Source organism: Ostrea edulis, chromosome 4, assembly GCF_947568905.1.
Source record: "Ostrea edulis chromosome 4, xbOstEdul1.1, whole genome shotgun sequence".
In the NCBI taxonomy this organism is placed as follows: domain Eukaryota; kingdom Metazoa; phylum Mollusca; class Bivalvia; order Ostreida; family Ostreidae; genus Ostrea; species Ostrea edulis.
In genome coordinates this window covers 3,383,019-3,409,101 of record NC_079167.1, presented here as the reverse complement: position 1 = coordinate 3,409,101, position 26,083 = coordinate 3,383,019, and the positions used below count along the sequence as shown (strand labels likewise).

Sequence of the window (26,083 nt, the reverse complement as noted above, 5' to 3'; positions counted from 1 at the left end):
ACAGAAACAAAAAATATTCCGAAGTTAGCACCTATAACGCTCTATCAAAGCACCCCTAACTTTAACAGACATTTGATCTGCGTATTCATTGAACGCAGGAAACATAACGCAACTGATGTAAACAATGCATTGTGACGTCATATTCAGCGTCGGTGTTTAGCAAATTCATAAACATAGGAGACAAGGTACAATCACGTTAATCGAGGAGAGATTATATATGATTTAGAGAACAAGATTTACATGCTTTTACGGATTTTATGTAACATCACAAAATGACGTGAACTTGGGTACACAAGATTCAATATGGAAAAATATGAATGTCCACGTGCTCGTATTTGAATCGACACCATTTGGACCAAAATTTTCATTGGTTTTCTATATTTTCCCTTTAAACGTTATTATACATGTTGCCTATAGGGGGAGCTCCGCTCTCCTTTTGGGCTGTGAGAGGGCTTTGCCCTCTATTAAAGCCCCCCTTTTTACTGTTCAGGAGATATTGCCTAGGTTAACTTTCTGAAATTGCATTTATATTTGAATTTGCTGGCACGTGACCCGCAGGTTACTCTTACAAGCATTTACCGTTCTAGACAGTTACAGTGACCTGTACAGTGTATATATATCTATATATATATACAAACTTGTGGTTATTTTTGTTGTTCATTAACTATTTAATTGTTGTTTTCTATTTTGGACACTGCCATTCCTTTATATGCAAATTGGAAAATAAATATAGTTAGTTATAGTTATAGTTATGCATGAGCCTAGATTCCTCATTAGTAAATGTCCATTTGGATTTTAATGAGTAAACACATTGAACTTGAACTTGAACTAAGAGTGTCAGGTATCATTTAAAGTAGGGGTCTAGTAGCGTGACGTCATGTCCGGATCTAACTCCGGTATTGGTTCACGTGTTATTATTATTGGGTGGATTTATACTGTTTTTACATTTACCTGGATGTTTTTTAATTTAGTAAAATGAATACAATAACACTCCATCACTTATATTTAAGTAGACTATGGCTCCAATCTTTTTTCCATTTTTTTGTCATCTAATTCACACATAAAACCAGAGGTACATATTTGTTTAATTGATATACAGGGGTATTACATGTTAAAATTATCTGTAAATTAAAAAAAAATTCATGATATGCAATCATGCACTTGTGGAATTAAATAAAACAATTCTGCACTTGTTATATATTTGTTACCTTGTTATATATTTGTTATCTTCTATTATGTGAAAATCATCTTCAAAATGGCTATTTTGGCCAAAAAATGTAAATATAAATTGAGATGCTGTGAAAATATTATCCTGAGAAAGGGCAGTTTTTTTAAATGTATTTTAACAAGCATTCATATATGAACATAATATGTGAGTTTGAATGAAAAATCACAAGTCAAATTTTTAAAATATTCATATTAGTGGTGTTGCAGTGCCGTATTTTTGACTACCGAGGGCCTGTATTGAGTTCAATTTTGTACCACCATTATTAAAAAACATGAAACTATGTTAAAATTTCACTTTTAATTATTTAGGTAGATATATTTATTTCATATTTGAGGAAAAATATTGCAACATCATACCTCAAACAAAATTTTATGGACATATTCTAGGACTTCTTCAATGAATTCTGATATTGCCGTTTGGCAAATGGGGGTACATGTAATAAATATACCATAATTTACTCATTATACTGACAACCCCCATTTTTTTTGTTTTTATCATACCCTCAAATGAACAATCTAAGTATTTAAACTCAAATTTTTTAGAAATCACAAGCAGGTCCAGGACTAGGGACCTACCTTAATTTTGAAAATAAATGAATAATATTATTAAAAATTCTAAGTCCCAATTAGGCCTATAACTCCGTGAGCCTTCAAATCTGAATTTTCCTCTGCCAAGCATTGTGTACAAAATTTATGATGTCACCTATTCTACAATTCAGATTCTGAATTAATGATATCACTTATTTAAATTTTTGACATCACTTCATGGTTTTAAAAATTCCAAATCGAACTCAGCTGTTTACGTCTTAGTTAGGCCTATCGCAGCGAGTGCGAGATTGCTAACATGCACAACACTGAACAAGAACGTACACTTTTGTTGACGAAGGTGTCTGATGATCATGACGTTGTTCTGATGGGGTCCATTGTTTATAAAAGTTCAAGTTGAGTTGTGCATGATGATTCCTCATTTCAGCCGGTGCCAGTTATAACGGCACTCGGCACACCTCGGCTGATTATATCTTGCTGAGATTATGGTTACCTCCCTTTGAATTTACGTCAAATGTGATATATGGCGGGAAAATATCGACAGAGGCTTCGCTCCACGCATCGTCGGATACGTGGTCCACTTTGATAAGTAGAAGACGAGATCAGTCGTGGCCGGTATCCAACGATACGCTCCACATCAACCCATTTAGAGTAACAAGAGATGTTTGTAAAAACATATTATATGCCTCCATGGTGCATATATACACATGCTTCATTTATATCACCGATTCAAAATATTGAGCAGACAATATCTTCCTGTGTTAAGAGTGGATTGACCATATGACCTAAAAATCAATAGGGGTCATCTACTCCTTATATGTGCTGTACCAGTGTACCAAGTTTGATGTCAAGCAAGCAAATAATTCTTAAAATATCGGAGACAATATATCACCATGTCCATTTTTTAAAAAAAAAAAAAAAAAAAAAACCTTGGCCTTTGACCATGTGACCTCAAAATCAATAGGCACCATCTTCTCCTAAAGATGTACCAGTGTATCAAGTTTGATGTCTGTCAAGCAAAGGGTTCTCAAAATATTGAGCGGATAGTATATTCCTATTTATTATATTCCTATTATATTCCTATTCCTATTCCGGTTTGACCTTTGACCATGTGACCTCAAAATCAAGAGGGGTCATCTTCTCCCGAAGATGTACCAGTGTATCAAGTTTGATGTCTGTCAAGCAAAGGTTCTCAAGATATGGAACGGACAGTGTCTTCCTATGTCCAGAGTTAGACAGTAACTTTAATATCTATTGAAGTTAAACAAATCGTGCTACTGAGTTCCATGGCGTGAAACCCATGGGGTTAAACTGTGGGTTTCAAACGATGCTGAGTTCAAGTTATGAAGGTTAATCCAAGTTTTTCGGTGGAAATAGTTTGACATTGTACACTATTACAACTTTTATATCGCACAGCGTACACAGCATTCATAATGCCAGCGTTATTTTTTCTTCTTTTCTGTACTTGTTTTGCAACTTCTGAAACTTTATTTTAAAACTTTTTTTATTTCACTAAAGGCTCCACATGGAGCACAATAGTACAAAAGTGCAGCTCAGTGTATAAATAGAAAGCTACCTGTGTATTACATACCCCTTTTTTTCTATGAATTAACTCCCCCTCGTCAAAAACATATTTAGTGGTGGTTACCGCCCCTCTCCCCTTTCAAGTTGTTCCCAACACCTATATTGTGATAATACTAAATTCGAATATCTTGTATTGTTGCATTGCAACCCAGCTAAACATGCAAACACTTTTTTTTTAAATCTTAGACACAACGAAAATCAGTTTGAAATACTGCTTCTGAAGTTACATATTGGTATATTTTGTTTGTTTTACCTTCTGTCGAAAAGAGAACAGCTACAAGTTTAGACCCATGCATGGTGCTCAGCGTAGCTGTGGGGATTCTTTGTCGGAAACAAGTAGCATCGGTTTTAAGGTCTCATCCGAGAGATCCACAATTCGAAGTAAGAAAGCCGGTAGATGCTAGGATATAGAATTAATATTAATTTAACTGGTGGTAGGCAGTGCAGTTAATTTATGTGGCGGCCGCCACGTATCATCTGGCGGTCACCACTTATTATCTGGCGACCGCCATATAAATTGACCGGTGGTCGCCTCTTAAGTTACATGTAACTTCCCATGGACACGGATTGTGTTCCCTTATTAGCTGACCTGTTTTTATATTTTTATTCAAAAGCTTCTACATGAGAAGAAAAAAATCTCTAGCTGTTGCCTTCAACTCTATATATAGATTGATTGTTTGTTTTACGTCCCGTCGAGAGTTTTTCACTCATATTGAGACGCCAACAGCTGTCTAGGTGAAGTACTACAAATATACTCAGCCATCTTTAACGTGCCAACTCTTATCACGACACGGGAACTCCGTTTTCTAAGGTCATATCCGAAAAACTCGTGATTCTCACTCACTTGGCGAGGGAACTATATTTTAACGTCTTGGGTTTGACACGGGGCTCGAATCACGATCTCCCAGTTACAACGCGAATGCCTATGGAGCGCCAAATTAACATAAACTCAAATAATTGAAGATATTTTCAATTATTTGAAGATATCATCAATTCAATTATTGCTCTCTTTGATTGAATTAATGCGCGCATTAAATCAATTATTGCTCTCATCAAATGAATTAATGCGCGCTGCAATTCAATTACTGCTCTCATCAATTGAATTAATGCGCGCATCAATTTAATTAATGAGAGCAATAATTGATTTAATGCGCGCATTAATTCAATTATTGCTCTCTTCAATATAATTGATGAGAGCATCAATTTCGTAGTAATATTGATCGCAATAATTGATTTAGAGCTCGTTATAAATAATTTGATGATCTCTTTAATTCAGTTGAAGATATCTTTAATTATTTACAATGCTTTTGTATAAGGAATTAATGCGCGCATCAATTCTTTTAAAGAGAGCAACAGTTCAATTAAAGAGATCATTAATTCAATTGTGGATATGTTGAATTGAAGATATCTTTAATTATATAGTTGCTCTCTCTAAAAGAATTATTGCTCTCTTCAAATGAATTAAAGATATCATTAATTCAATCGAGGAGAGCAATAATTGAATTAATGCGCGCATTAAATCAATTATTGTTCTCATCAAATGAAATTAATGCGCGCATCAATTCAATTATTGCTCTCATCAATTGATTTAATGCACGCATTATATCAATTATTGCTCTCTTCAATTGAATTGTAGCGCGCATCAATTCAATTGTTGATATCATTAATTCATTTGAAGAGATCATTAATTCAATTAAAGCGCGCATCAATTCATATGAAGAATTAATGCTATCATGAATTCAATTAATGCGCGCAATAATTCAGAATTGAAGATATCATTCATTATTTGAAGAGGTCTTTAATTCAATTGTTGCGCGCATCAAATGAATTGATGATATCTTCAAATATTTGAAGATATCTTCAATTATTTGAGTTTATGTTAATTTGGCGCTCCATAAATGCCCTACCACTAAGCTACCGCGACTGGTCGACATTTAGATATGTCGCAGACGTTTTATCTATCAACAATATAATCATTTTCATTCATATGTCGATTCGATATATCCTAGTGATCTCGAAATAAAAGACACCACATAGTCTTCCACATCTGTCTCATACGTAGATATTTTATTGAACATAAATGTTAACGGCAAACTAACAACTCAGCTTTGTGACAAACGGGGTGACTTCAGCTTCTCCATCGTCAACGTCTTATATGTATACAGCAGTATTCCATTAATACCTGCATATGGTGTTTACATGTCTCTCAACTGATTCGATACACAAGAGATTGTTCTGCATATGATCAGTTTTAAAATTGAGACGGGCTACTGACGAATGAGTTGATGTTACAGGAGTTTCAACAGTCTCGATTGGTGTTTATAACGATCTAGTTTACCAATACAACCTGTCATTGGGTAAAATGCTGTCTGGCCTGTTTCATACCAATTACATACCATTTTAGGTCATTCTACGGATTAATCCGTTTACCTGATCAAGAAATAGGGCTCACGGCGGGTGTGACCGGTCGACAGGAGACGCTTATTCCTCCTAGGCATCTGACCCTACCTCTGGTATATCCCGGGATCAGTGTTTGCCTTACTCCTAATGTTGTATTCTTTATAGGAGAACTTTATGAGATTGATCAATGTTCGTTATCTTCACCTTTTCATGAAGCCGATAATTCACAAAATAATTACCCCCATGATTCTATTGTTTATGTATCCTCATAGTACAAGCGACTTAAACTTTTATTACATCTACCGATATCTCGCAATACAGATGTTTCTAGATCAAGCTGAGAGACCACCCCTTTTATGGGAAAATGCGATACATTGAAACAGCACAGGTTTGGCAACAAATTCGCAAATATACTGTCAGAACTATTGATCCAGGATTCTACCGGTAGAGTAAATCGTTAAGGGGAGGGCAGGGCCGTAAATTAACCTTCAATTTGGAGGAGGCAGGAAATTAGGCGGGGGTCTGGGGGCCGCCAGGCCCCCAGACGCTGAGCACATTTTGTGCACACTGAACACGTTTCGTGCAAAATCCTTGATTCTAGGGCCTTCTAAGATGTTACTTGACTAACTCATTCTAAAAGAAAGATTTGGAATGCTTTTTAAGGGAGGTATCATGTTCTTAGTTATTGGAAACAACATAAATTCTAATGAACTTTAAATTTTAATTTTTTTTGGCTCAAAAGTTGGAGGAGGCAGCTGCCTCCTCCGCCTCCATGTAATTTACGGCCCTGGGAGGGGTGAGTATTAGGTCTGATCCAGGATTCTACCGGTAGGGTAAATCGTTTAGGAGAGGGGTGAGTATTCGCCATGCTACGGTGACTTTAATCGGAGGAGTGTGGGGTGTTATTTTATCTTTATTTTAATTATAGACGGATATACAATCACTCACATACACACATGCACACCATGGCTGGAAGATATGTTTACAGAATATTGAGAAATTGTTACTAGCAAGTATTTTCAAATGAATATTTTGATTTCAACCATCTTCCTTTGTTTTGTTCTTTGTTTTGTACGGTTTTTCCCCTTCTTATAATTATATCTCTATAAGTTTATGTTTTCGGGTACTTAACTACATCCTGAAATAGTAAGTTTCGATCATACTTTTTGCCATGCAACATTATAAGATTGTAATATAAAGATACATCTTCTGTAAGAATATATAGTATTACTGTACTTACATCAAATTTAACGTAGTCTTTTTGTAGATTTTTCAAAAACAATTTTTTCTAAAAGGGACCATAATGGATAGACATTTGGTCAATAAAAGAAAATATGCAAAATTGTTTCAGCCTTGTATCTTTTGTTATTGACTAATATTTTTTATGAATCTGTTTCCAATCAAGACCCTCCCTTAACTTGAGTTCTTTAGTCCACTTGGATTAACATTTTATTGGTTGGAAAATGCTGTTAGGATTCTGTAACACGCTCCCTCTTCCCACTCAGTTTTCCCCCTTTGTTATTCATGAAATTTGTTTGTATGTGCTTACATGTCCGTACATAGACGAAAAGGTAACAAAAACCTATAGTCATATCATCAGGATTACCTATTAATTTAACTGGTATCTTGTCCTCCTGGGGACATTAACATTGATCTCATCCGTCGCAAAAACCTTAACTAAATATGTATAAAGATATATGTCCTCCTGGGAACATTAACATTATATATATATATATATATATATATATATACACCCACATCAATGTTCCTGAAACGGTTCTGTTCACTACCACCAATCACACAATCACATCAATTCAGTTTTAACCTTGAAAATCGTACATTTGAGGCCCAAATAAATTTTGCCATGTTGGTAAGTTATCTACAATAAACAAGTAACGAGCTAAAAAGCTCTTTATATTAACCGACTATAAGTTGGTCATATTATATAGTCATATTTTCAGTGTGTGTCAGAAACAAACTCTATTTCGGTTTATATATAATTACTGTAGAAAATGTGTAAAAAATAAAAAAAAATAAAAATAAAAAATTCACTTGACGTCGTCATTCAGTACAAATTTATGCTTTTCGATTCAAAAACCAACCTTACCTAAATTCACATAAACTATCTCCATTTAGATGTCTCCCAGGAGCTGTAATTTTTTTTATCTAAATAAATGAAGCAACTGGTCCATCCGTTACACAAATAATGCTCATTTTAGCAAACATTAATCCCTTTAAAACCATTAACATACAGAATAATGAAATGATTTGTTTAAAGTGTAAATGTTTTAATGGAGTCATGTTGAATGATAACGTGCAAAAGATAAGGTATCAGAATTCCATGGCGACACTCATTCAATAGAACACCCTGATTATCTGATCTGTTTAAGGTTTATCAATACACTGGAGCCATTCAGGGGAAAATGTTTACCAACAATGGTCGCTGTATTCACAGCTCTAGATAATGTTGCAACTGATAAATCTATAGAATGTGTCTCTATCTGTATTCGGTATATACAAATAATCCCGAATAACCACGGGTATTGGATAAAAAAAAAAAAAAAAAAAAGTGTTAACATTGATTCTGCATTTATTTATTTTTTCACATATCAAACTTGAAAGTTCAACATTATATCAGATCTGCGGGGGGGGGGGGGGGGGGGGGGGGGGGGAATTCTAATATTTCACAGAGGCACCTGAAGTGTGGATAGCTTGTAGGCTTATACATGTATATCTTTTTCTTTTCTTTTTTAAAGTAAAGGCTGGTTTGTCGCATGAACTCGTGATGTTTAAATTGTTTTATTTTATTTGGATGTTATATTTTATGCTCTGATTAATCTTATCATGTTTTACATTGTTAAAGCGCTTAAAGTAATTACAAATTATATAATGCGCTATATAAATGCCGCACATTATCATTATTATTATCTTAAATGCCGGTATATACCCCCCCCCCCCCCTTCTAGAATGACTCGAAACGAAAGTATTTTGATACAGAAGCAATAATTTATCCAAAATATGTTATTTCCCCACCGATCCCCCTCATAAGGCGTTCTGAATAGTCAGTTTCTACCTTCTGTGTGCTTTTGAGATGACCACAGACATTTCACAAAAATCGCAACACAACAACTAGACTATTACTACGAACGACCTACTGAAATAAATAAATCCCGATCGCGCAGACGTTTACTTAAATGGCCGGCATGTTTATTTGAAAAATAATCTTAAATCTACTTTCGTCAAGTAAACGTTCTCCGACAACAGAGATGGTGAAACTAACAGCAGAATTAATTGAGCAGTCGGCCCAATATACAAACCCAGTTCGTGACAGAGAGTTAGATTTGAGAGGTATTGTGTCCAATGGATCGCATTTACAAACTTTAGTTCGCGCGTCCTCTGTCGTTTTAAGTTTTTGTTCTTCTTCTTCTTTTGCTCGGTGAAAGGCGGAGAGGGCGTACGCTTAACCCCGACATATAGGGTTACATACCTCTAATACTGCTTCAGATACACATTTTGACATACTCTTTTCTTAAAGTTATGACAATCACAGTCTGAGAATTTAACTTTTTAAATGGCATAGAAAATGGAGGTCTATGTTTTTTTGATGCGGCATAGAACATTGGCATTTGGCATAGACCTGACAAAAATAACACATATATCGAGAAAAAAAAAAGTTATTAACAAACTTTGGTTTTTTTTTTATTCAACTTCATACTCCATTTCCAATTCTACATTTAATCTATTGCTATTGAATTGATATTGTCCTCGTTTTCTTTTTTATTTTGCTCATCATAATCACTGTCCAGAAAATACTTTAACTGCGGAATCATATACATGCCGTTTGTTTGACCTTCATCTTAAAATTATTTTTGCGAAGTCGAACATATATTATTTTGTTTTGACATTCTTGCAATACTTGAATACACCTATCAACACTTCGCCGCGAGTTACGTCCCTTTGAGGGGTCAGCCAAAGGTCAGTCGGTGAAAAACCAAGTTTTCCTTCTTTACCTTACCAAATGTAAGATGTTATTACTTTGAATTTTAGCCAATTACCAAGTATTCATACAAATGAATGGGTTGCCCCAATCTGGGGCATATTGTAGTTGACTGCAATTGATGGAAAAATAACAGATGTCAAAGCTACAGATAGGAAAATTACAAAGGCCAACGTAGGGAAATACGATTTTTATCCGGGAGATGGCGGACAAGGGACGTAACTTTCGCGAAGTGTTGATACGTGTATATTTGGGAAATAAAGAAAAAATAGTATAACTCTAGTTATATTGTTGAGGAAAATTTTAGTTTAAAAATCGATCCCAATAAAATTTATTAATGCTGATAAAAAAAAAAGCATCGACATTTAAAGACATATGAATCGTATGTTGAAAAATTTGTCTAGAGCACTAGTCATAATCTTCAAACTCTTAAGTCGTATACTCTAAAATTAACGGAGGGAAATCCAGGTCACAAAAATAGATTTTGACGATTGTAAGGGGAAATATTTATTTTAAGTGCATTATCACACAAGTATCACAGTGTTCGAAATTGGTTTAAAACTTGGTATAGACCACGGGTCTATGCCAAAACAAGATGGCATAGAATGCAACATTGAAAAAAATAACACAAATTTAAAACATTGTTATTTACTTCTAAAGTACTTACTAGAAAGTATATTTTCTTTCCATTCCTAACAATGTCCTCCTTTCTTCATGTCGACTTTTGGGATAACTCTATTGCTTTAAACCTAGAAAATCGGCATAGACAATTTGGTCTATCCCAATTATTATTGGCATAGACCAGTGTCATTTGACATAGACTTGGTCTATCGGTCTATGGTTAATTTCGAACACTGGTATCATAATTATTCCTTTGTTTCTTAGAATTTGGCATAGACAATTCGGGATATCTTAATTGCACATGGCATGGCCCGACCTCATTTGGCATAGCCGCAGTCTATCGGTCTACCGTTAAATTTTCAGACTGCAATCAGGGCTCGAAGCGAACTTTTCAGTCTGCCAGTGCCAGTCAAGCCGAACTGATATATACAACATTTTCTATCAGTTCGCAATGAAATTTATCAGTCCGCCATTCAACTGAAACTTAAGGTAAATTTATTTTTAAAATGCTTGACAGACATCACACTTGCTACACTGGTACATCTTCAGGAGAAGATGACCCCCATTGATTTTGAGGTCACATGGTCAAGGGTCAAATGGGACATAGGAATATACTGTCCGCTCAATATCTTGAGAACCCTTTGCTTGACAGACATCAAACTTGGTACACTGGTACATCTTCAGGAGAAAATAATCCCTATTGATTTTGAGGTCACATGGTTGAAGGTCAAGGGTCAAACTGGACATAGGAATATACTGACCTCAATGTCTAGAGAACTCTTTGCTTGACAGACATCCAATTTGGTACACTGGTACATCTTCAGGAGAAGATGACCCCTCTTGAATTTGAGGTCACATGGTCAAAGGGCAAGGGTTGAACTGTACATAATAATATATTGTCTCCAAATATTTTAAGAATTATTTGCTTGATTGATACCAAACTTGGTACACTGGTACAGGATAAGGAGTAGATGACCCCTATTGATTTTTAGGTCACATGGTCAATCCACTCTTGACATAGGAAGATATTGTCTGCTCAATATTTTGAATTGATGATACTACTATCAATTAAATGATGTGTGTATATAACCCTTTTCAATTTAGCACCATGGGGCCAAAATTAAAAGATAGTTTGTTTGCCATCGCACGACCGACCCATTTTTAACCCCCCCCCCCCGACTGGAAAGTTTTTATTGACATAATTTCAGCCATGTTTTTTTTTCCCCTCGATTTTCCGACTTCCGTTTTTCTTTCAAGTTCCTATCTGCATTTGGTTCATCTTCACAAGTCAAGGGTTATTGATTTGTTACTTCGCACTAACCCTTGACATTAGTCACCATTCAAAACATGGGTTTGGGACAGGGGATTACGCAGTAAGCTAAAATTAAATCATCCAATGAGATTCCTCGTTTAAGATGCAAGTTTGGAAAGAGCAAAAACAGAAAGTAAACAATGGTCTTCGTGGGGTACTTTTCTTAACATCAAAATTGATTGATTGATTGTTTTAATGTTTTCCGCCACACTCAACAGTTTTTAGCTCACCTGAGCCAAAGTCTCAAGTGAGCTTTCCTGATCAAAATTTGTCCGTTGTTGGCGTCGTAAACTTTTCACATATTCTCCAGAACCGCTGGGCCAATTTCAACCAAATTTGTCACAAAGCATCCTTAGGTAAAGGGCTTTCAATTTTGTTCAAATGAAGGGCCATGTCCCTTTCAAAGGAGAGATAATCACAAAAATGCAAAAATAGGTTGGGGTCATTTAAAAATCTTCTCAAGAACCACTGAGCCAGAAAAGCTGAAATTTACATGAAAGCTTCCTGACATAGTGCAGATTCCAGTTTTTTCAAATCATGGCCCCCTGGGGGTCGGATGGGGCCACAATAAGGGATCAAAGTTTTACATACAAATATATAGGAAAAATCTTTAAGGAGGTATGCTACACCAGAGAAATTTGATGTAAATGAAAAGTGGAGGATATATACAACAATATTTTGAAGTTGAAAATTTTCAATTTTATTTTATTTTGTCAAAAAATACAGTTTTAGTAAAAGATAATCTGAAAAAAAATTTAAAACCCCTTCTGGACTCGAACCTGCAACCTACAGTTCACCAATTGGTATGCTAACCTACTGAGCTACTCGGCTAGGTATTTAAATTGAAAAGGAAAAGTCAAATATTGCTGATATTGATTTTTTCCTCCATGTTTTATGACGATGTAGAGTACCTCCTTAAAAATCTTCTTCTCAAAAACCACTGAGCCAGAAAAACTGAGATTTACATGAAAGCTTCCTGACATAGTGCTGATTTAAGTTTGTTAAAATCATGGCTCCCATGGGTAGGATGGGGCCGCAAGGGGGGATCAAAGTTTTGCATACAAATATATAGGGAAAATGTTTAAAAATCTTCTTCTCAAAAACTACTAGGCCAGGAAAGTGAAAATTTACATGAAAGCTTCCTAACATAATGCAGATTCAAGTTTGTTCAAATCATGGCCCCCGGTTGCAGGATGGAGCCACAAGGGGGATCAAAGTTTTATATAGAAATATATAGGGAAAATCTTCTTCTCAAAAAGTACTGGGCCAGGAAAGTGGAAATTTACACGAAAGCTTCCTAACATAGTGCAGATTGAAGTTGTTAAAATCATGGCCCCCGAGGATAGGATGGGGCCACAATAGGGACCAAAGTTTTACATGCAAATATATATGAAAAATCTTCAGATATGAGTCAAGGTGACTCAGGTGAGTGATGTGGCCCATGAGTCTCTTGTTTAACGTAACAAATATAATACAAAAGGTTAGTGTATTAAAATGTTTTCATATAAAACATCGATCTGGCACGACACACAGAGACACCGGGCTATGGGTGCTTGATGTAGCCTTTTCTAAATAATGGAATTAGGATATTAGCTTTAAAAGACAACAGAAAAAATCTGTAGTCTACTGAAAATTGCACAGAAGGATAAATAAAAATCATCAAAACTCTCTTTTTCATGGCAAGGTGGTGATTATCCTGAAAATTTATCTAAATGAATAATCTCCATATAGCAATGACACATTGCAATTTAACACAGTAATTAGATATTTCAGCATTCACATAATAGTATATGAATTTTTTACCCTCCCTCCTTTTTTTTTCATTTTGTAAAACATGTAATTGTTTTATTTTCTTCGAAATCCATTCACAGGCCTAGAATTATTCAAGTTGATCATGATCATTTGATATCAAATGTTTTCATAGACATACATGTGCACTAATGAATTTCTCTGTCATAGTATAAGTGGCACAGTTGGTATTCATCGTCATGTGTGTGCATACTAAATTCACCCTTCAACTTTTAATTCAGATCCACCACTGCTTCAGTTGTATCATGACGACAAAATGTAGACCATTGCATCACACATCTATCATCTTGTATACATTAGGCCTGATATGGCGCACTGCATTGTGAAGGGTTTCACAAGACTAGGATGAAATTGAGATCTACATTAGCTTGTAATCTGAGATCAGTTAAAGAGATGTAATTTTGTGAGATGTCCATTATTTTTGATAAGGGATTTTGGGATTGGTGACAAAAAAAATTTAAAGACAAATGTGCAGCTCCATCAAGGGACTTGTCATTGGACCTCACATTTCGAGCCTAGTTTATTGCGTTGGCTATTGATATATATACTGTTGGAGTGCAGCTACATGTGTATATTTTGTATTTAGGAGCGGATCCAGATACTTTCCCCAGGGATTCTTGTAATGCTTTCCAGTGAATTTATCAATGAACCTACAATAAACCACAAATTCTGTTGGGAAAAAAACAAACATTAACATTAACATTAACTTAAAATTCCTAGTGAATAAATGAAAGTTTATATAGATTGTTCAGAGAATGAAGGAAAAACCAGAAAAATAGCAGAGAATTTATATGAGGGAAAGCTCAAATCCAGACTCGTTATTAAACCCTCAACTTTCAAACTTATACAATTACCAAATACCAATATTAAATGTGAAAAGAACTACGGAATTAAGGGAATTTTTTTTTACATGCACATAAGAGAAATGGTACTTGATTTATTAGAAAAAGTTTAGATATATTCATATATTTTTAAAAATTTTCTTGATCTAAAAACTGTCCATCCACCACCATCTGCTGTTGTCACTAATGCCACATCTTTATATTTTGTTAATCACACATTGTAAACACATAGAACATTATTTTCTTCTTCTGAATAAACAAACAAAACAGTGTTACAGTGGACATAAGCCCTATGTACATACATAGTTGTTTTACAGGGCAGTTTCCTCTGTAGCAAATGTTATTTTAAAATGTGAATGATAGCAGAAATCATTTGTATTAATTATATGATTTGCTGTTGCAGGTTATAAGATTCCAGTTATTGAAAATTTGGGAGCTACATTGGTAAGGCTTTTCTTTAAATAAAATGTGTAATTATGATAATATGAGGAAATAATTGGAGATTAAGAGAATTATCCTTTAATTGTCTGCCTTGTTTGTAGGACATTATGAGAATTATCCTTTAATTGTCTGCCTTGTTTGTAGGACATTATGAGAATTATCCTTTAATTGTCTGCCTTGTTTGTAGGACATTCTGAGAATTATCCTTTAATTGTCTGCCTTGTTTGTAGGACATTATGAGAATTATCCTTTAATTGTCTGCCTTGTTTGTAGGACATTATGAGAATTATCCTTTAATTGTCTGCCTTGTTTGTAGGACATTATGAGAATTATCCTTTAATTGTCTGCCTTGTTTGTAGGACATTATGAGAATTATCCTTTAATTGTCTGCCTTGTTTGTAGGACATTATGAGAATTATCCTTTAATTGTCTGCCTTGTTTGTAGGACATTATGAGAATTATCCTTTAATTGTCTGTCTTGTTTGTAGGATCAGTTCGACACAGTTGACCTGTCAGACAATGACATCAGGAAGTTAGATGGATTTCCTTTGCTTCTGAGACTGAAATCTGTATTATTGAATAACAACCGAGTAGTGTGAGTATCTGAGAAGTTCAGTTTCTCTCAACGTGGTTTGTGTGTTTAAGTCTATAAACCAGTGCACCACGTTTCCGCAAATTGATATTACGTTTCCGTAAAAGAAATGTTACGATTCCACAATTAAAAAAAAAAAATTATTTTTACTATTCTGCAAAAAAATATGGCATTATGATTTCGCAAATATCGTACCTGGATTACAGATAAATACAAAGCATTCTTAACTGGATTATATGTTAAAACATAGCATTTCTATGACATATCAATTTTACTAATAATAATTCAACATACAGCAGTACTTAAATACTAGGATTCATTCTTAATTCTAAGCAGTAGCACTACATAAAATGTTATAAACTGTGTATGTATAAATTTGGTGCCAGAACATCTTGCATGTCTGTTCGGAGACCAAACTTGTACCCAATAGTTTTCCTTTGTTGCTATTGTGCACTGTTGCGGGTGCTGTCAGAGACATGATTTTGATGTATAGTTTTACTTTGTTGCTATTGTGCACTGTTGCGGGTGCTGTCAGAGACATGATTTTGATGTAAAGTTTTACTTTGTGGCTATTGTGCACTGTTGCGGGTGCTGTCAGATTTTGATGTAAGTTGTGTGGAGATTTTGCAGCATGTCTGTGAATACAAATTTGTGGTGGAAACTCTGCAGATCTTATAATCACATGCATTGAATTTACGCCACAAGTAAATTGCGGAAATGTAATGCTTGGGTACAATAATAGCTGTATATTTATTTGCGGAAATGTAGCAATTCATTTTGCGGAAAAGTAAAAATAACATTTTTCCAAATTTGCAAAAATGTAATACACCCCTTTAAACATTACAGTCTTGTGGTGATTGTAAAGAAGATGACTCAATTTAAAAATCAAGACACTTTAAACATCATGTTTTACAGTATTCATAATAGTATCAATAGGAAAAAATGTTCTGACTCATAGCCTAAGTGGTCATGTTTGTCTAATTTTGTTGATTTTAACTTACAGAAGAATTGGTGATGACTTAAATGAATGTCTCCCCAACTTAGAAACACTGGTTCTCTCCAACAACAACATGACAGAGTTGGGAGATTTAGACCCACTCTCCAGTCTAAAGTCATTACAACACCTCAGGTACATTACAGACTTACAATGTCTTTTATGATTCAGTGCATCAAACAGATAAAGAGATACTGCAGTACATGTATTTTAGCTCACTTAAAACTATCAATGTTTGTCTAGCTTTCATGTTTTTGACATTTTCAAGGCCATCAATTGATTTTTAACAAACTTGGTGGAAAGCATCTTTGTACTGAGTAGAGTTTATGTTTGTGCAAAGGCAGGGTCAGACCTAGCTGCAGTAATGTAGCCCTCTCTGATTATTTTTTTTTTTTTTTTTTTTTTTTTTTTTAGGGAGAGGGCTACAACTCCTTAGGATCTCCGTAATGGTGCAAATGCGGGAGTGATTCACTCCCGCAACATTTGCGCTCATTCTAAACATTTCCTGACTTTCTTTACGTAAATAAAATAATATTCTATGTTTCTTAGTCAATATATAAATTTACAACCTGCAACTTTAGATTTGTGAGGCTCTATTCTACCGTTTTCAACAATTTCGATACATTCCAATTCCTCGATTCATATTTGTGCGCCATGTTTGATGTACTGAAGTTTCAACTTCCGATTGCCAAGTCATTTGCATATGCCATATAAGGTAGTATTTACATCAATGGACAAGTATGGAGGCGAAAGTTATTTCGTCGGTATTGAAAAGGTTTGAATTAAATATCAAGTTAAAAACCGAACAGCAGAGTGTAAAATCTTTCTGCAACAATATGATTTCCTTTCTTTGTCGAAGTGGCTCGAGTAACTACATTTTCGCGCTGATTGTCAATGTTTAGGCTTTCATTAGATCCACCTACGAGATCTCGTGATAACAAGCATGGCGGAGCAGACGAAGAATTTTGCATGCTGTACATTATATTTAATGAAAAACACCTTTATTAGACATGCCCGAGCACAAAGTTGGTACTCCTTTTGGTGTAAACAACATTTGGGACTAATACACAGAGTTTATTATCGGTTATTCATAAAATTATTTTGCACCATTACGGAGATCCTATGGAATTGTAGCCCTATCCCGAAAACGTCAAAATAAAAAAAAAATTGGATAGGGCTACATTATTGCAGCTAGGTCAGACCCTCTTCCATGGGGAGTTCATTAAAGAATAGGGATAGTGACTCATTACGAGAGGTTGTCTCTTAAAATTCTTTCTCAGTAGAACCAGTGGCCAAGAAATGAAAGAATGTAAGTGAATACATGATGCTATTCACATTTGTTCATGTGATGGTCCAGGACAGGACCACAATAGATAAGTGTTTAAATATTTTCCTCTCAAGCACAACACAGGGTGTGATTTTTCCTCTTTTCAGAGGAAATCCTCTGATTTGCTCAATTTTTGAAAAAAATTAAATGCTCTGGGTTTGATCTAAAGTGACAGAAAATAATATTTTTCCGGGTAGGGTGGGGTGTTTTCCTCCCTATTTGACCAGTTTTCCTCCAATTTCCGAGGAATTCAGTCACATCCCTAACAACAAGGCTTTAAATTGTGAAACTGTTATGCAAACATCATAAATTTCAAATCTGTTTGAATTAGGCACATTGTGCTGTCACAATGGGAATCAGTATGTTGCTTTAAAAAGTAAGATTTCTCACTGGAAGAGTTAGCACGTTTTGCATGACTTGTTTGTGATAATTACAGTTTACTTAGAAATCCTGTGCAATCAAAGAAACACTACAGATTATACATCATTCACAAGATTCCTCAGTTACGTGTTTTAGACTTCCAGAGAATCAGACAAAAGGTAAACAAGTCAATTTATTTCAAAATCCAGGAATCTGCATTTTAAAAGAAATTTAGATATTGATATCAATAATGATAACATATGTAATAGATTTAAAAACGAGTAATTTTAAGGTTTTATTGTTTCCGTGTAATGTGTTTTCTTAGGAAAGAGAAGCAGCTGGCAAAATGTTCAAAGGCAAGAAAGGACAGGCTCTTGCTTCAGATATTGGGAAGCGCAGTAAAACTTTTGTAGCCGGTGAGAAGATTCCTGAGAAGAAAACAGGGCCGTCCAAGGAGGATATTGATCTCATCAAGGTCAGCATTGTGCAAACAAATTTATGTGGAAGGTTATAGGCAGACATTGTACAATGTGCAAACAAATTTATGTGGAAGGTTATAGGCAGACATTGTACAATGTGCAAACAAATTTAGTATTTCATGTCCTTACTAGTATGGCAATTGCGGAGAAATTATTGCTGGTGGGGCCAAACTTGGTATATATAGTGTATATGTGTAAAACATTTAAATAATATCTTCTTTAATGCTACTGATACTAAATGAAACTAAATAGATATTTAGAAGAAGTAGATAGTCCTTTGTCAAAATTATAAATTGATCTAAGGGACTAAGGATGTTGGTTCCAGCCAGGATGGGGCCAACATTATAATAGTGATTATTGTCTTTATCATTTGAAAGATTTCTTTAAGTTTGCTGATACAGTATAAAAACTAAATGTATATTTAGGAAAATGAATTTCACAACCCTAGGGTTTTGACTCAAGGGAAGGTACAAATTAGTCATAATGTGTTAATGTTACATATATTATGTAAAGTCTTTCATCAGTATAGGCACTTTTGGGGGCGTTTAAGTTTTTAATAAGAGCACATCTTGTTTTATATTGTTGCTGAATGTCAACATTTAGCTTAATAGATATGCAGAACAGAATTTTTTTTGTAATTTCATAGTCCTTGGGATTACTAGTACTTTTAAACTAATATTTAGGTGATTGAAAAGGCCTGTTGGCCTCTGATATATTGTTTTGTGTTTGTTTTACTGAAGAAAAATCTAAAAGACTTTTAAAAAGTTAGATGATTTGTTTTTCTTTTAACTGTTTACATTTTTATTTTAAAAAATCCTTTGATATTGAGAAATGTCATTGGTTGTGAACTTGTGGTTGTTTCAATCAAGGTAAGTACATTTTTTACATTAATTACTTTGCAGAAAGTATTTTCAAAATTCCATTTGTTGCTCATTGCTATTAATTCAGATTGCATTGTAGATGGCAATAGCAAAAGCAAAAACGCTGAATGAAGTGGAGAGACTAAACCAGATGTTAAAGACAGGAATTATTCCAGGCAAAGAACTGAAAAAACTCCGAGGTAATGCAGGTGTTTGGCTTCCATGATACTGCAAAGTACAATAAAGTATTCTGTATTGTATGCACATACCCTAGTTTCCAGTGTGCGAAATTAACCATGGACCGATAGACAATGTCTATAGAAAATCAAGTCGGTCTATAATAATCAAAATAGCTATAGACCGACTTGTCTATAGGAATTCTGAGTAAAAAAAACTGGTTCCCTGCTGCATATTAAACATATATGAGAAGTGGGACCAGTTTATATGTAGTATGCTGATGTTTCTGTTCACCCCTTAGCTGTAATAAAATGTTCCATATAATGTAATTACAAATCATTCGAATCAGATTATTCCATTTTCAACGGGGGGGGGGGGGGGGGGGGGGGGGGTGCTATTACAATGTACTCCATTTTCGTGCAAATTAGGAATGTCCTTTTTGAACGGTTTTAAAAATATGTGGAAGGGGGTGCACGCACTTGAATCAAACAGAAAGCAGTCAGTGCAACAAGTTCCAGCAAGGCTAAAGTCGCAGAAAATCATGAGAAAATGAAACATAGTACATTGTAAATGTGACTTAGATGAAGAATGTGTAGGATTGTTATTCATTGTCGGGGCATGGGATATGTGAGCTTGCTCACTTTTTCATTAATGCTTATCATAAGTAACTTTGCAATACCTGTATCAACTAATTTGTATATAAAATGATTGCATTTATAAACTCTGATTCGTATTGTGTAATAGATTCTGATAATTATTTATGTCTGGGTACTATGAATCCGAGCGAAGTGTCCCTTATTTAACCAGTAATTGATAATAAGCTGATGGTACAAGACAACAAATATAATCTTATTGACTGTGCACAATCGGTTATGGTAACTGATGGTTTTGAGAATACTGAAAGATATAGTCCATGTCTGTCTTTCAGGTGAACGAGTGGAGGAGGAAGATGAAGATATGGAGGTGGTGAATGGTACATAGAGGTGAACATGACTGCACATCAAATATATACAACATGTATGTATCAATATAATCTGTACATGTGTACAGATACATCCTACATGTGTACAGATACACCCTACATGTGTACAGATACGTCCTACATGTGTACATATACAGCCTACATGTGTACAGTTACATCCTACACGTGTACAGATACACCCTACACGTGTACAGTTACATCCTACACGTGTACAGATACACCCTACATGAGTACAGATACATCCTACATGTGTACAGTTACATCCTACACGTGTACAGATACACCCTACATGTGTACAGATACATCCTACATGTGTACAGATACACCCTACATGTGTACAGATACGTCCTACATGTGTACAGTTACATCCTGCATGTGTACAGATACACCCTACATGTGTACAGATACGTCCTACACGTGTACAGATACACCCTACATGTGTACAGATACATCCTACACGTGTACATATACATCCTGCATGTGTACAGATACGTCCTACATGTGTACAGTTACACCCTACACGTGTACAGATACATCCTACATGTGTACAGATACATGTGTACAGATACATGAGTACAGATACACCCTACATGTGTACAGTTACATCCTACATGTGTACAGATACACCCTACATGTGTACAGATACATCCTACACGTGTACAGATACATCCTACACGTGTACAGATACAGCCTACACGTGTACAGATACATCCTACATGTGTACAGATACACCCTACACGTGTACAGATACATCCTACATGTGTACAGATACATCCTACATGTGTACAGTTACATCCTACACGTGTACAGTTACATCCTACATGTGTACAGTTACATCCTACATGTGTACAGATACACCCTATATGAGTACAGATACATCCTACATGTGTACAGATACGTCCTACATGTGTACAGATACATCCTACACGTGTACAGATACATCCTACACGTGTACAGATACAGCCTACACGTGTACAGATACATCCTACATGTGTACAGATACATCCTACATGTGTACAGTTACATCCTACACGTGTACAGTTACATCCTACATGTGTACAGTTACACCCTACATGTGTACAGATACACCCTATATGAGTACAGATACGTCCTACATGTGTACAGATACGTCCTACATGTGTACAGATACATCCTACATGTGTACAGATACGTCCTACATGTGTACAGATACATCCTACATGTGTACAGATACACCTTATATGTATGTAGATATGTGTGTAATTTTAAGTGTGTGTAATGTCACAATTTATATGAAATTAAAGTTAACAAAAGTGATTTATAATTCAGACAGAGAGATCAGGACTATTCTAAAACACCAATAATAGTACAGTGGAATGTATTAGAAATCACGTAATTGTAATATTTAAAACTTACATTTAGATATGCCAGAAACAGAGTTGATCATGATACTGATAGTGATTTTATTCTCAATTTCAGAACAAACATGGTGTTGGCATGCAGAGATGTGTTGCATCTCCTCTGTACAACATTCATTGTTTTCATTTGTGCTTCATTGCACATGGTTATCTTAAATTGAAACTTCTTTATTTCACATTTTTTAATTCTCTTTCAGTTTCTTCTTCTTGAGAACACAAAAAAATATATTTGATGAATTTTAAGATTCCATGTTGTGGTCTTGACAGCATTGCAATAGGTCTTGGCATCCTTAATGTTTGACTGATAGGAAGATCATCACTAGAGGCAGTCAATGCAGCTAAACCAACTCTGGCTGTAATTATGACAAATGTTCATGTGTACTAATGGAATAGAGCAAAATTTTACTTACCCATGAAATGAAATCAAAAACATGTATTTAGGGCAGAAATGATACACCCCCTTCACGATACATTACATATTGCAATACTTAAGCCATGATTCAATATTTTCAATACAATACATTTTAGAGAAGAAACCAATAACAACTTTGAAGAAAAATTTAATTACAGTGATTCACAGTCACAATCTTAAAAGCAAAATGTTTCCAAACCGCCAAACAATAAGATGCCTGTTGACTCTGTAGTTTATGTCAGACTCGAGGCTAACAACAGTCTGACCATTATTGGATGCCATTTTGTCCCTCATGCATGTAAAAAAAAAAAATGTACTGGTCAAGCCCCATGTATTTTATCGAACCCGATTTTAAAAAAACGTATCAAACCGAAGATCGAGGCAATGAATCAAACATTGAATTGAGCGTTTATATTGAACGGTATTGATATTTCGGTGAATTGTTTCAGTCCTACATATTTTCATACAACCAATGGAAATTGATGAATTCATTTTATATGTACGTTTGTGTTAGTTAAAGCAATACAAGCTGTAACGGGCGGCATATTTTCAACTGTCCAATTATGCACCAAATAACACCTATCGGTATAACTAATATACTCCCCAACATCTGAAGAAAAATTTGGCAAAATAAACAAGGGAATTTTGTTTGAGAGCATACCTACAATGAGCGTTTCGTATAAACCGCCATTGCGTTGTATACACGGACATGGGAACGATGATTGTCGAACATAATCGGATTGCTGAGACCAAGATCATATACAAAGACGGAAAGTGGCGTGAATAACTACACAATTCGTCTGTTTAAAATATCACATCGTTTCATGAATGACAAGAAGTACTATAAGTTTCAGAAAGTAATAATTACGCAAATGTGCCACTCAAATGAAATTTTGATAGTAAATTTTCTATAAACTTGGCATGTTAAATTGTTTACAAATCTGACATGTGCTCAGTGCCTCCCTTTCGCTTTTTCCCGAACTGATGACATCCGAGGTCGATGCACATGGGAGATTACGAGAAGGAATTACTGACAAGATGACAATGTTTCGCAAAGCGACATTTTCTGCTGATTTGATGGGTTTATTGCTTCAGATTCACTCTGATTTTATTAAGTTATATATATTCAATCACAAATATTTTAAATATTTGTTCTTTTATTTTTCAGTTCATTTAACGTCAGTTACAGCTTGTATTGCTTTAAGTGTATTTGAATGTTGGTGTTGTTCATTCCAACCTGATTTTGTGTCAACATATTGATTATAGTCTCTTTCTGTCTATTCTACTTCCAGGTAAATAGAGAAATTCACCGGGTCAACCCATCAATTCATCATTACTTAAAATTTGTTTTTTATTCACTTTGCCTTGATTGGTCAGATCATGAACACTGATAAGAACAGAACTACTACAATTGTCAATAGTCCAATAAAGGCGAGGAAAGCTCTACAAGTGAATTGTTTTCATTCAGGAGGTCTTTACTCTCTAGGAAAACAAGAAATGTTTTAGAAACATATATGCCCCATGTGTAGCAATGTTGAAAAGGATCAACTTTTCACTTAGAATATTGGTAGTGATAGTGAAGAGTATCGGTAGTGATAGTGAAGAGTATGGGTAGTGATAGTGAAGAGTATGGGTAGTGATAGTGAAGAGTATGGGTAGTGATAGTGAAGAGTATGGGTAGTGATAGTGAAGAGTATGGGTAGTGATAGTGAAGAGTATGGGTAGTGATAGTGAAGAGTATGGGTAGTGATAGTGAAGAGTATGGGTCGTGATAGTGAAGAGTATGGGTCGTGATAGTGAAGAGTATCGGTAGTGATAGTGAAGAGTATCGGTAGTGATAGTGAAGAGTATGGGTAGTGATAGTGAAGAGTATGGGTCGTGATAGTGAAGAGTATGGGTCGTGATAGTGAAGAGTATCGGTAGTGATAGTGAAGAGTATGGGTAGTGATAGTGAAGAGTATGGGTAGTGATAGTGAAGAGTATGGGTAGTGATAGTGAAGAGTATGGGTCGTGATAGTGAAGAGTATCGGTAGTGATAGTGAAGAGTATCGGTAGTGATAGTGAAGAGTATGGGTCGTGATAGTGAAGAGTATCGGTAGTGATAGTGAAGAGTATCGGTAGTGATAGTGAAGAGTATGGGTAGTGATAGTGAAGAGTATGGGTAGTGATAGTGAAGAGTATCGGTAGTGATAGTGAAGAGTATCGGTTATCTAATTGTCAGATACCGAGCAGACATTTCCAAATAACCAATCATTCAAGTCTTTTTGACCTTGCGACCTGAAAACCAATGGGGGCATCTACTCTTTAGGGGGTACCAGTGTACTAAGTTTGATGTCTGTCAAGGAATTGGTTCTCAAAATATTGAGCAGACAATATCTTACTGTGTCCAGTTTGACCCTTGACCTTGTCACCTTAAAATCAATAGGGATCATCTTCTTAGGGGTGTACAAAGTTCTATGTCTGTCAAGCAAAGCATTCTCAAGATATCTGACTATGTCCCGTTTGACCTTGTGACATGAAAACAACTGGTGTCATCTAATATCTAGCGACAACCACTGTACCAAGTTTGGTAACTGTCAAGCAAATAGTTTTCTAGATATTGAGTGGACAATATCTTTTGTCCAGAGAAGTCTTGACACTTGATCTTTGACCTTGTGACCTCAAAATCAATAGGACTCATCTACTACCAGTGAAGCAAGTTTGATGCATTTTTCAATACATTGAGCAGACAATATCTTTTTTTGTTTGATCTTGTGACCTAAAAATCAATAGGGGTCATCTACTTCTTAAGAGCAGTCAGTTTATTGAAGTTTATGCTATCAATTAAAGGGTTTTCAAGATATTGAGTGGACAGTATCTTACAATGTCCAGTGTGATCCGAAAACCAATAGGGGTCGTCTACTATCTAGGGAAAACCACTGTACCAAGTTTTGTAACTGTCAAACAAAGGGTTCTTCTATAGATATTGAGCGGACAAGACTGGTCTACAGATTGACCTTTGATCTTGTGAACTGAAAATCAGTATGGGTCATCTACTCTCTGGTTACCCCAACCACTGTACTAAGTTTGGCAACTGTCAAGCAAAGGATTCTTTAGATGATTTGATCTAAAAACCCACCCACAGGCGAGTCCCCTCTTTTCCAAAGGAGGGCATAAAAGAGGGGAAATGTGTTTCAAAAACAAGTTTGTTTTACAATAGAGCCAATTACCAACACCCCCGTCCAAAATGCGATACGTCATTTGGCATCGGTAACCCGGACTATATCTTCCCTAACAGACTGCGATAAATTACTTAATTTCATGTTAGTTACAGGAAGAACACCCGGTGTTTGCGATTTCTCTCTTATTGAAATCTAAAATTTCAGTGAATTCCAACCTTCTCTTGTGGCTTTGAGTCGATTCCCGTCGTTTATTTCATCCATTTGAAAGTTGTGGCTTAGCCTGTTTGAAGTAGGAACTAAAGTTATGTCGCAAAATCTGCCCAAATGAATTTGAATATTTCAAAATAGCACGTGTAGCTCGCAACTACAAAGTGACATATCTTCTCACTGGTGAAACTGCACATATTAGGCTTTCTGTCATATATGGAATTACCAAGTATTATTTATGCTACTGCTCAATGACCTTGGTGCCAAGTAGAGTTCAAAATTTGAAGCTCTTCCACCGGCACTGGTGACGTCTGCATATGATCAAAATTTTCCTCAAAGTTTGGAGCAAATAGCAC

At 35.3% G+C, this 26,083-nt stretch overlaps 2 protein-coding genes across 4 annotated transcripts in view; one reads left to right on the top strand and one right to left on the bottom strand.

The window, feature by feature from the left end:
* LOC125670445 (regulator of G-protein signaling 22-like) overlaps positions 1–8,128 on the bottom strand; it is a 69,413-nt gene extending 61,285 nt beyond the window's left edge. The window contains exon 1 of the mRNA XM_056161648.1: positions 7,865–8,128. Coding sequence (XP_056017623.1) covers positions 7,865–7,889 — 25 coding nt within the window. The 5' untranslated portion in view covers positions 7,890–8,128. The remainder of the gene's footprint in view (positions 1–7,864) is intronic.
* A 782-nt stretch (positions 8,129–8,910) lies between these two features.
* Positions 8,911–23,805, top strand: LOC125670449 (U2 small nuclear ribonucleoprotein A'-like). 3 transcript variants are annotated; one of them, XM_056161691.1, is made up of 9 exons: positions 8,911–9,105; positions 14,742–14,782; positions 15,268–15,374; positions 16,375–16,500; positions 18,129–18,231; positions 18,378–18,527; positions 19,492–19,591; positions 20,497–20,551; positions 23,652–23,805. In XM_056161691.1, the coding sequence occupies exons 1-8, from the start codon at positions 9,024–9,026 to the stop codon at positions 20,547–20,549; spliced, it is 762 nt and encodes a 253-aa protein (XP_056017666.1). In that variant the 5' UTR covers positions 8,911–9,023; the 3' UTR covers positions 20,550–20,551; positions 23,652–23,805. The 3 variants fall into 3 exon arrangements, with proteins under 3 accessions (XP_056017666.1, XP_056017664.1, XP_056017665.1); XM_056161689.1 differs by having other exon boundaries at positions 20,497–20,585; XM_056161690.1 differs by having other exon boundaries at positions 8,926–9,105; positions 20,497–20,585; positions 22,009–23,805.
* Positions 23,806–26,083: the final 2,278 nt, after the last annotated feature.

What these genes read in the sequence shown, in the direction of transcription:
- LOC125670449 (XM_056161691.1), top strand. Translation starts at nt 9,024, where the DNA reads ATGGTGAAACTAACAGCAGAATTAATTGAGCAGTCGGCCCAATATACA. An exon ending in AAAATTTGGGAGCTACATTG is followed by an intron (nt 14,783 to 15,267) that starts GTAAGGCTTTTC and finishes TCTTGTTTGTAG; the next exon opens with GATCAGTTCGACACAGTTGA. An exon ending in TCCAGAGAATCAGACAAAAG is followed by an intron (nt 18,232 to 18,377) that starts GTAAACAAGTCA and finishes GTGTTTTCTTAG; the next exon opens with GAAAGAGAAGCAGCTGGCAA.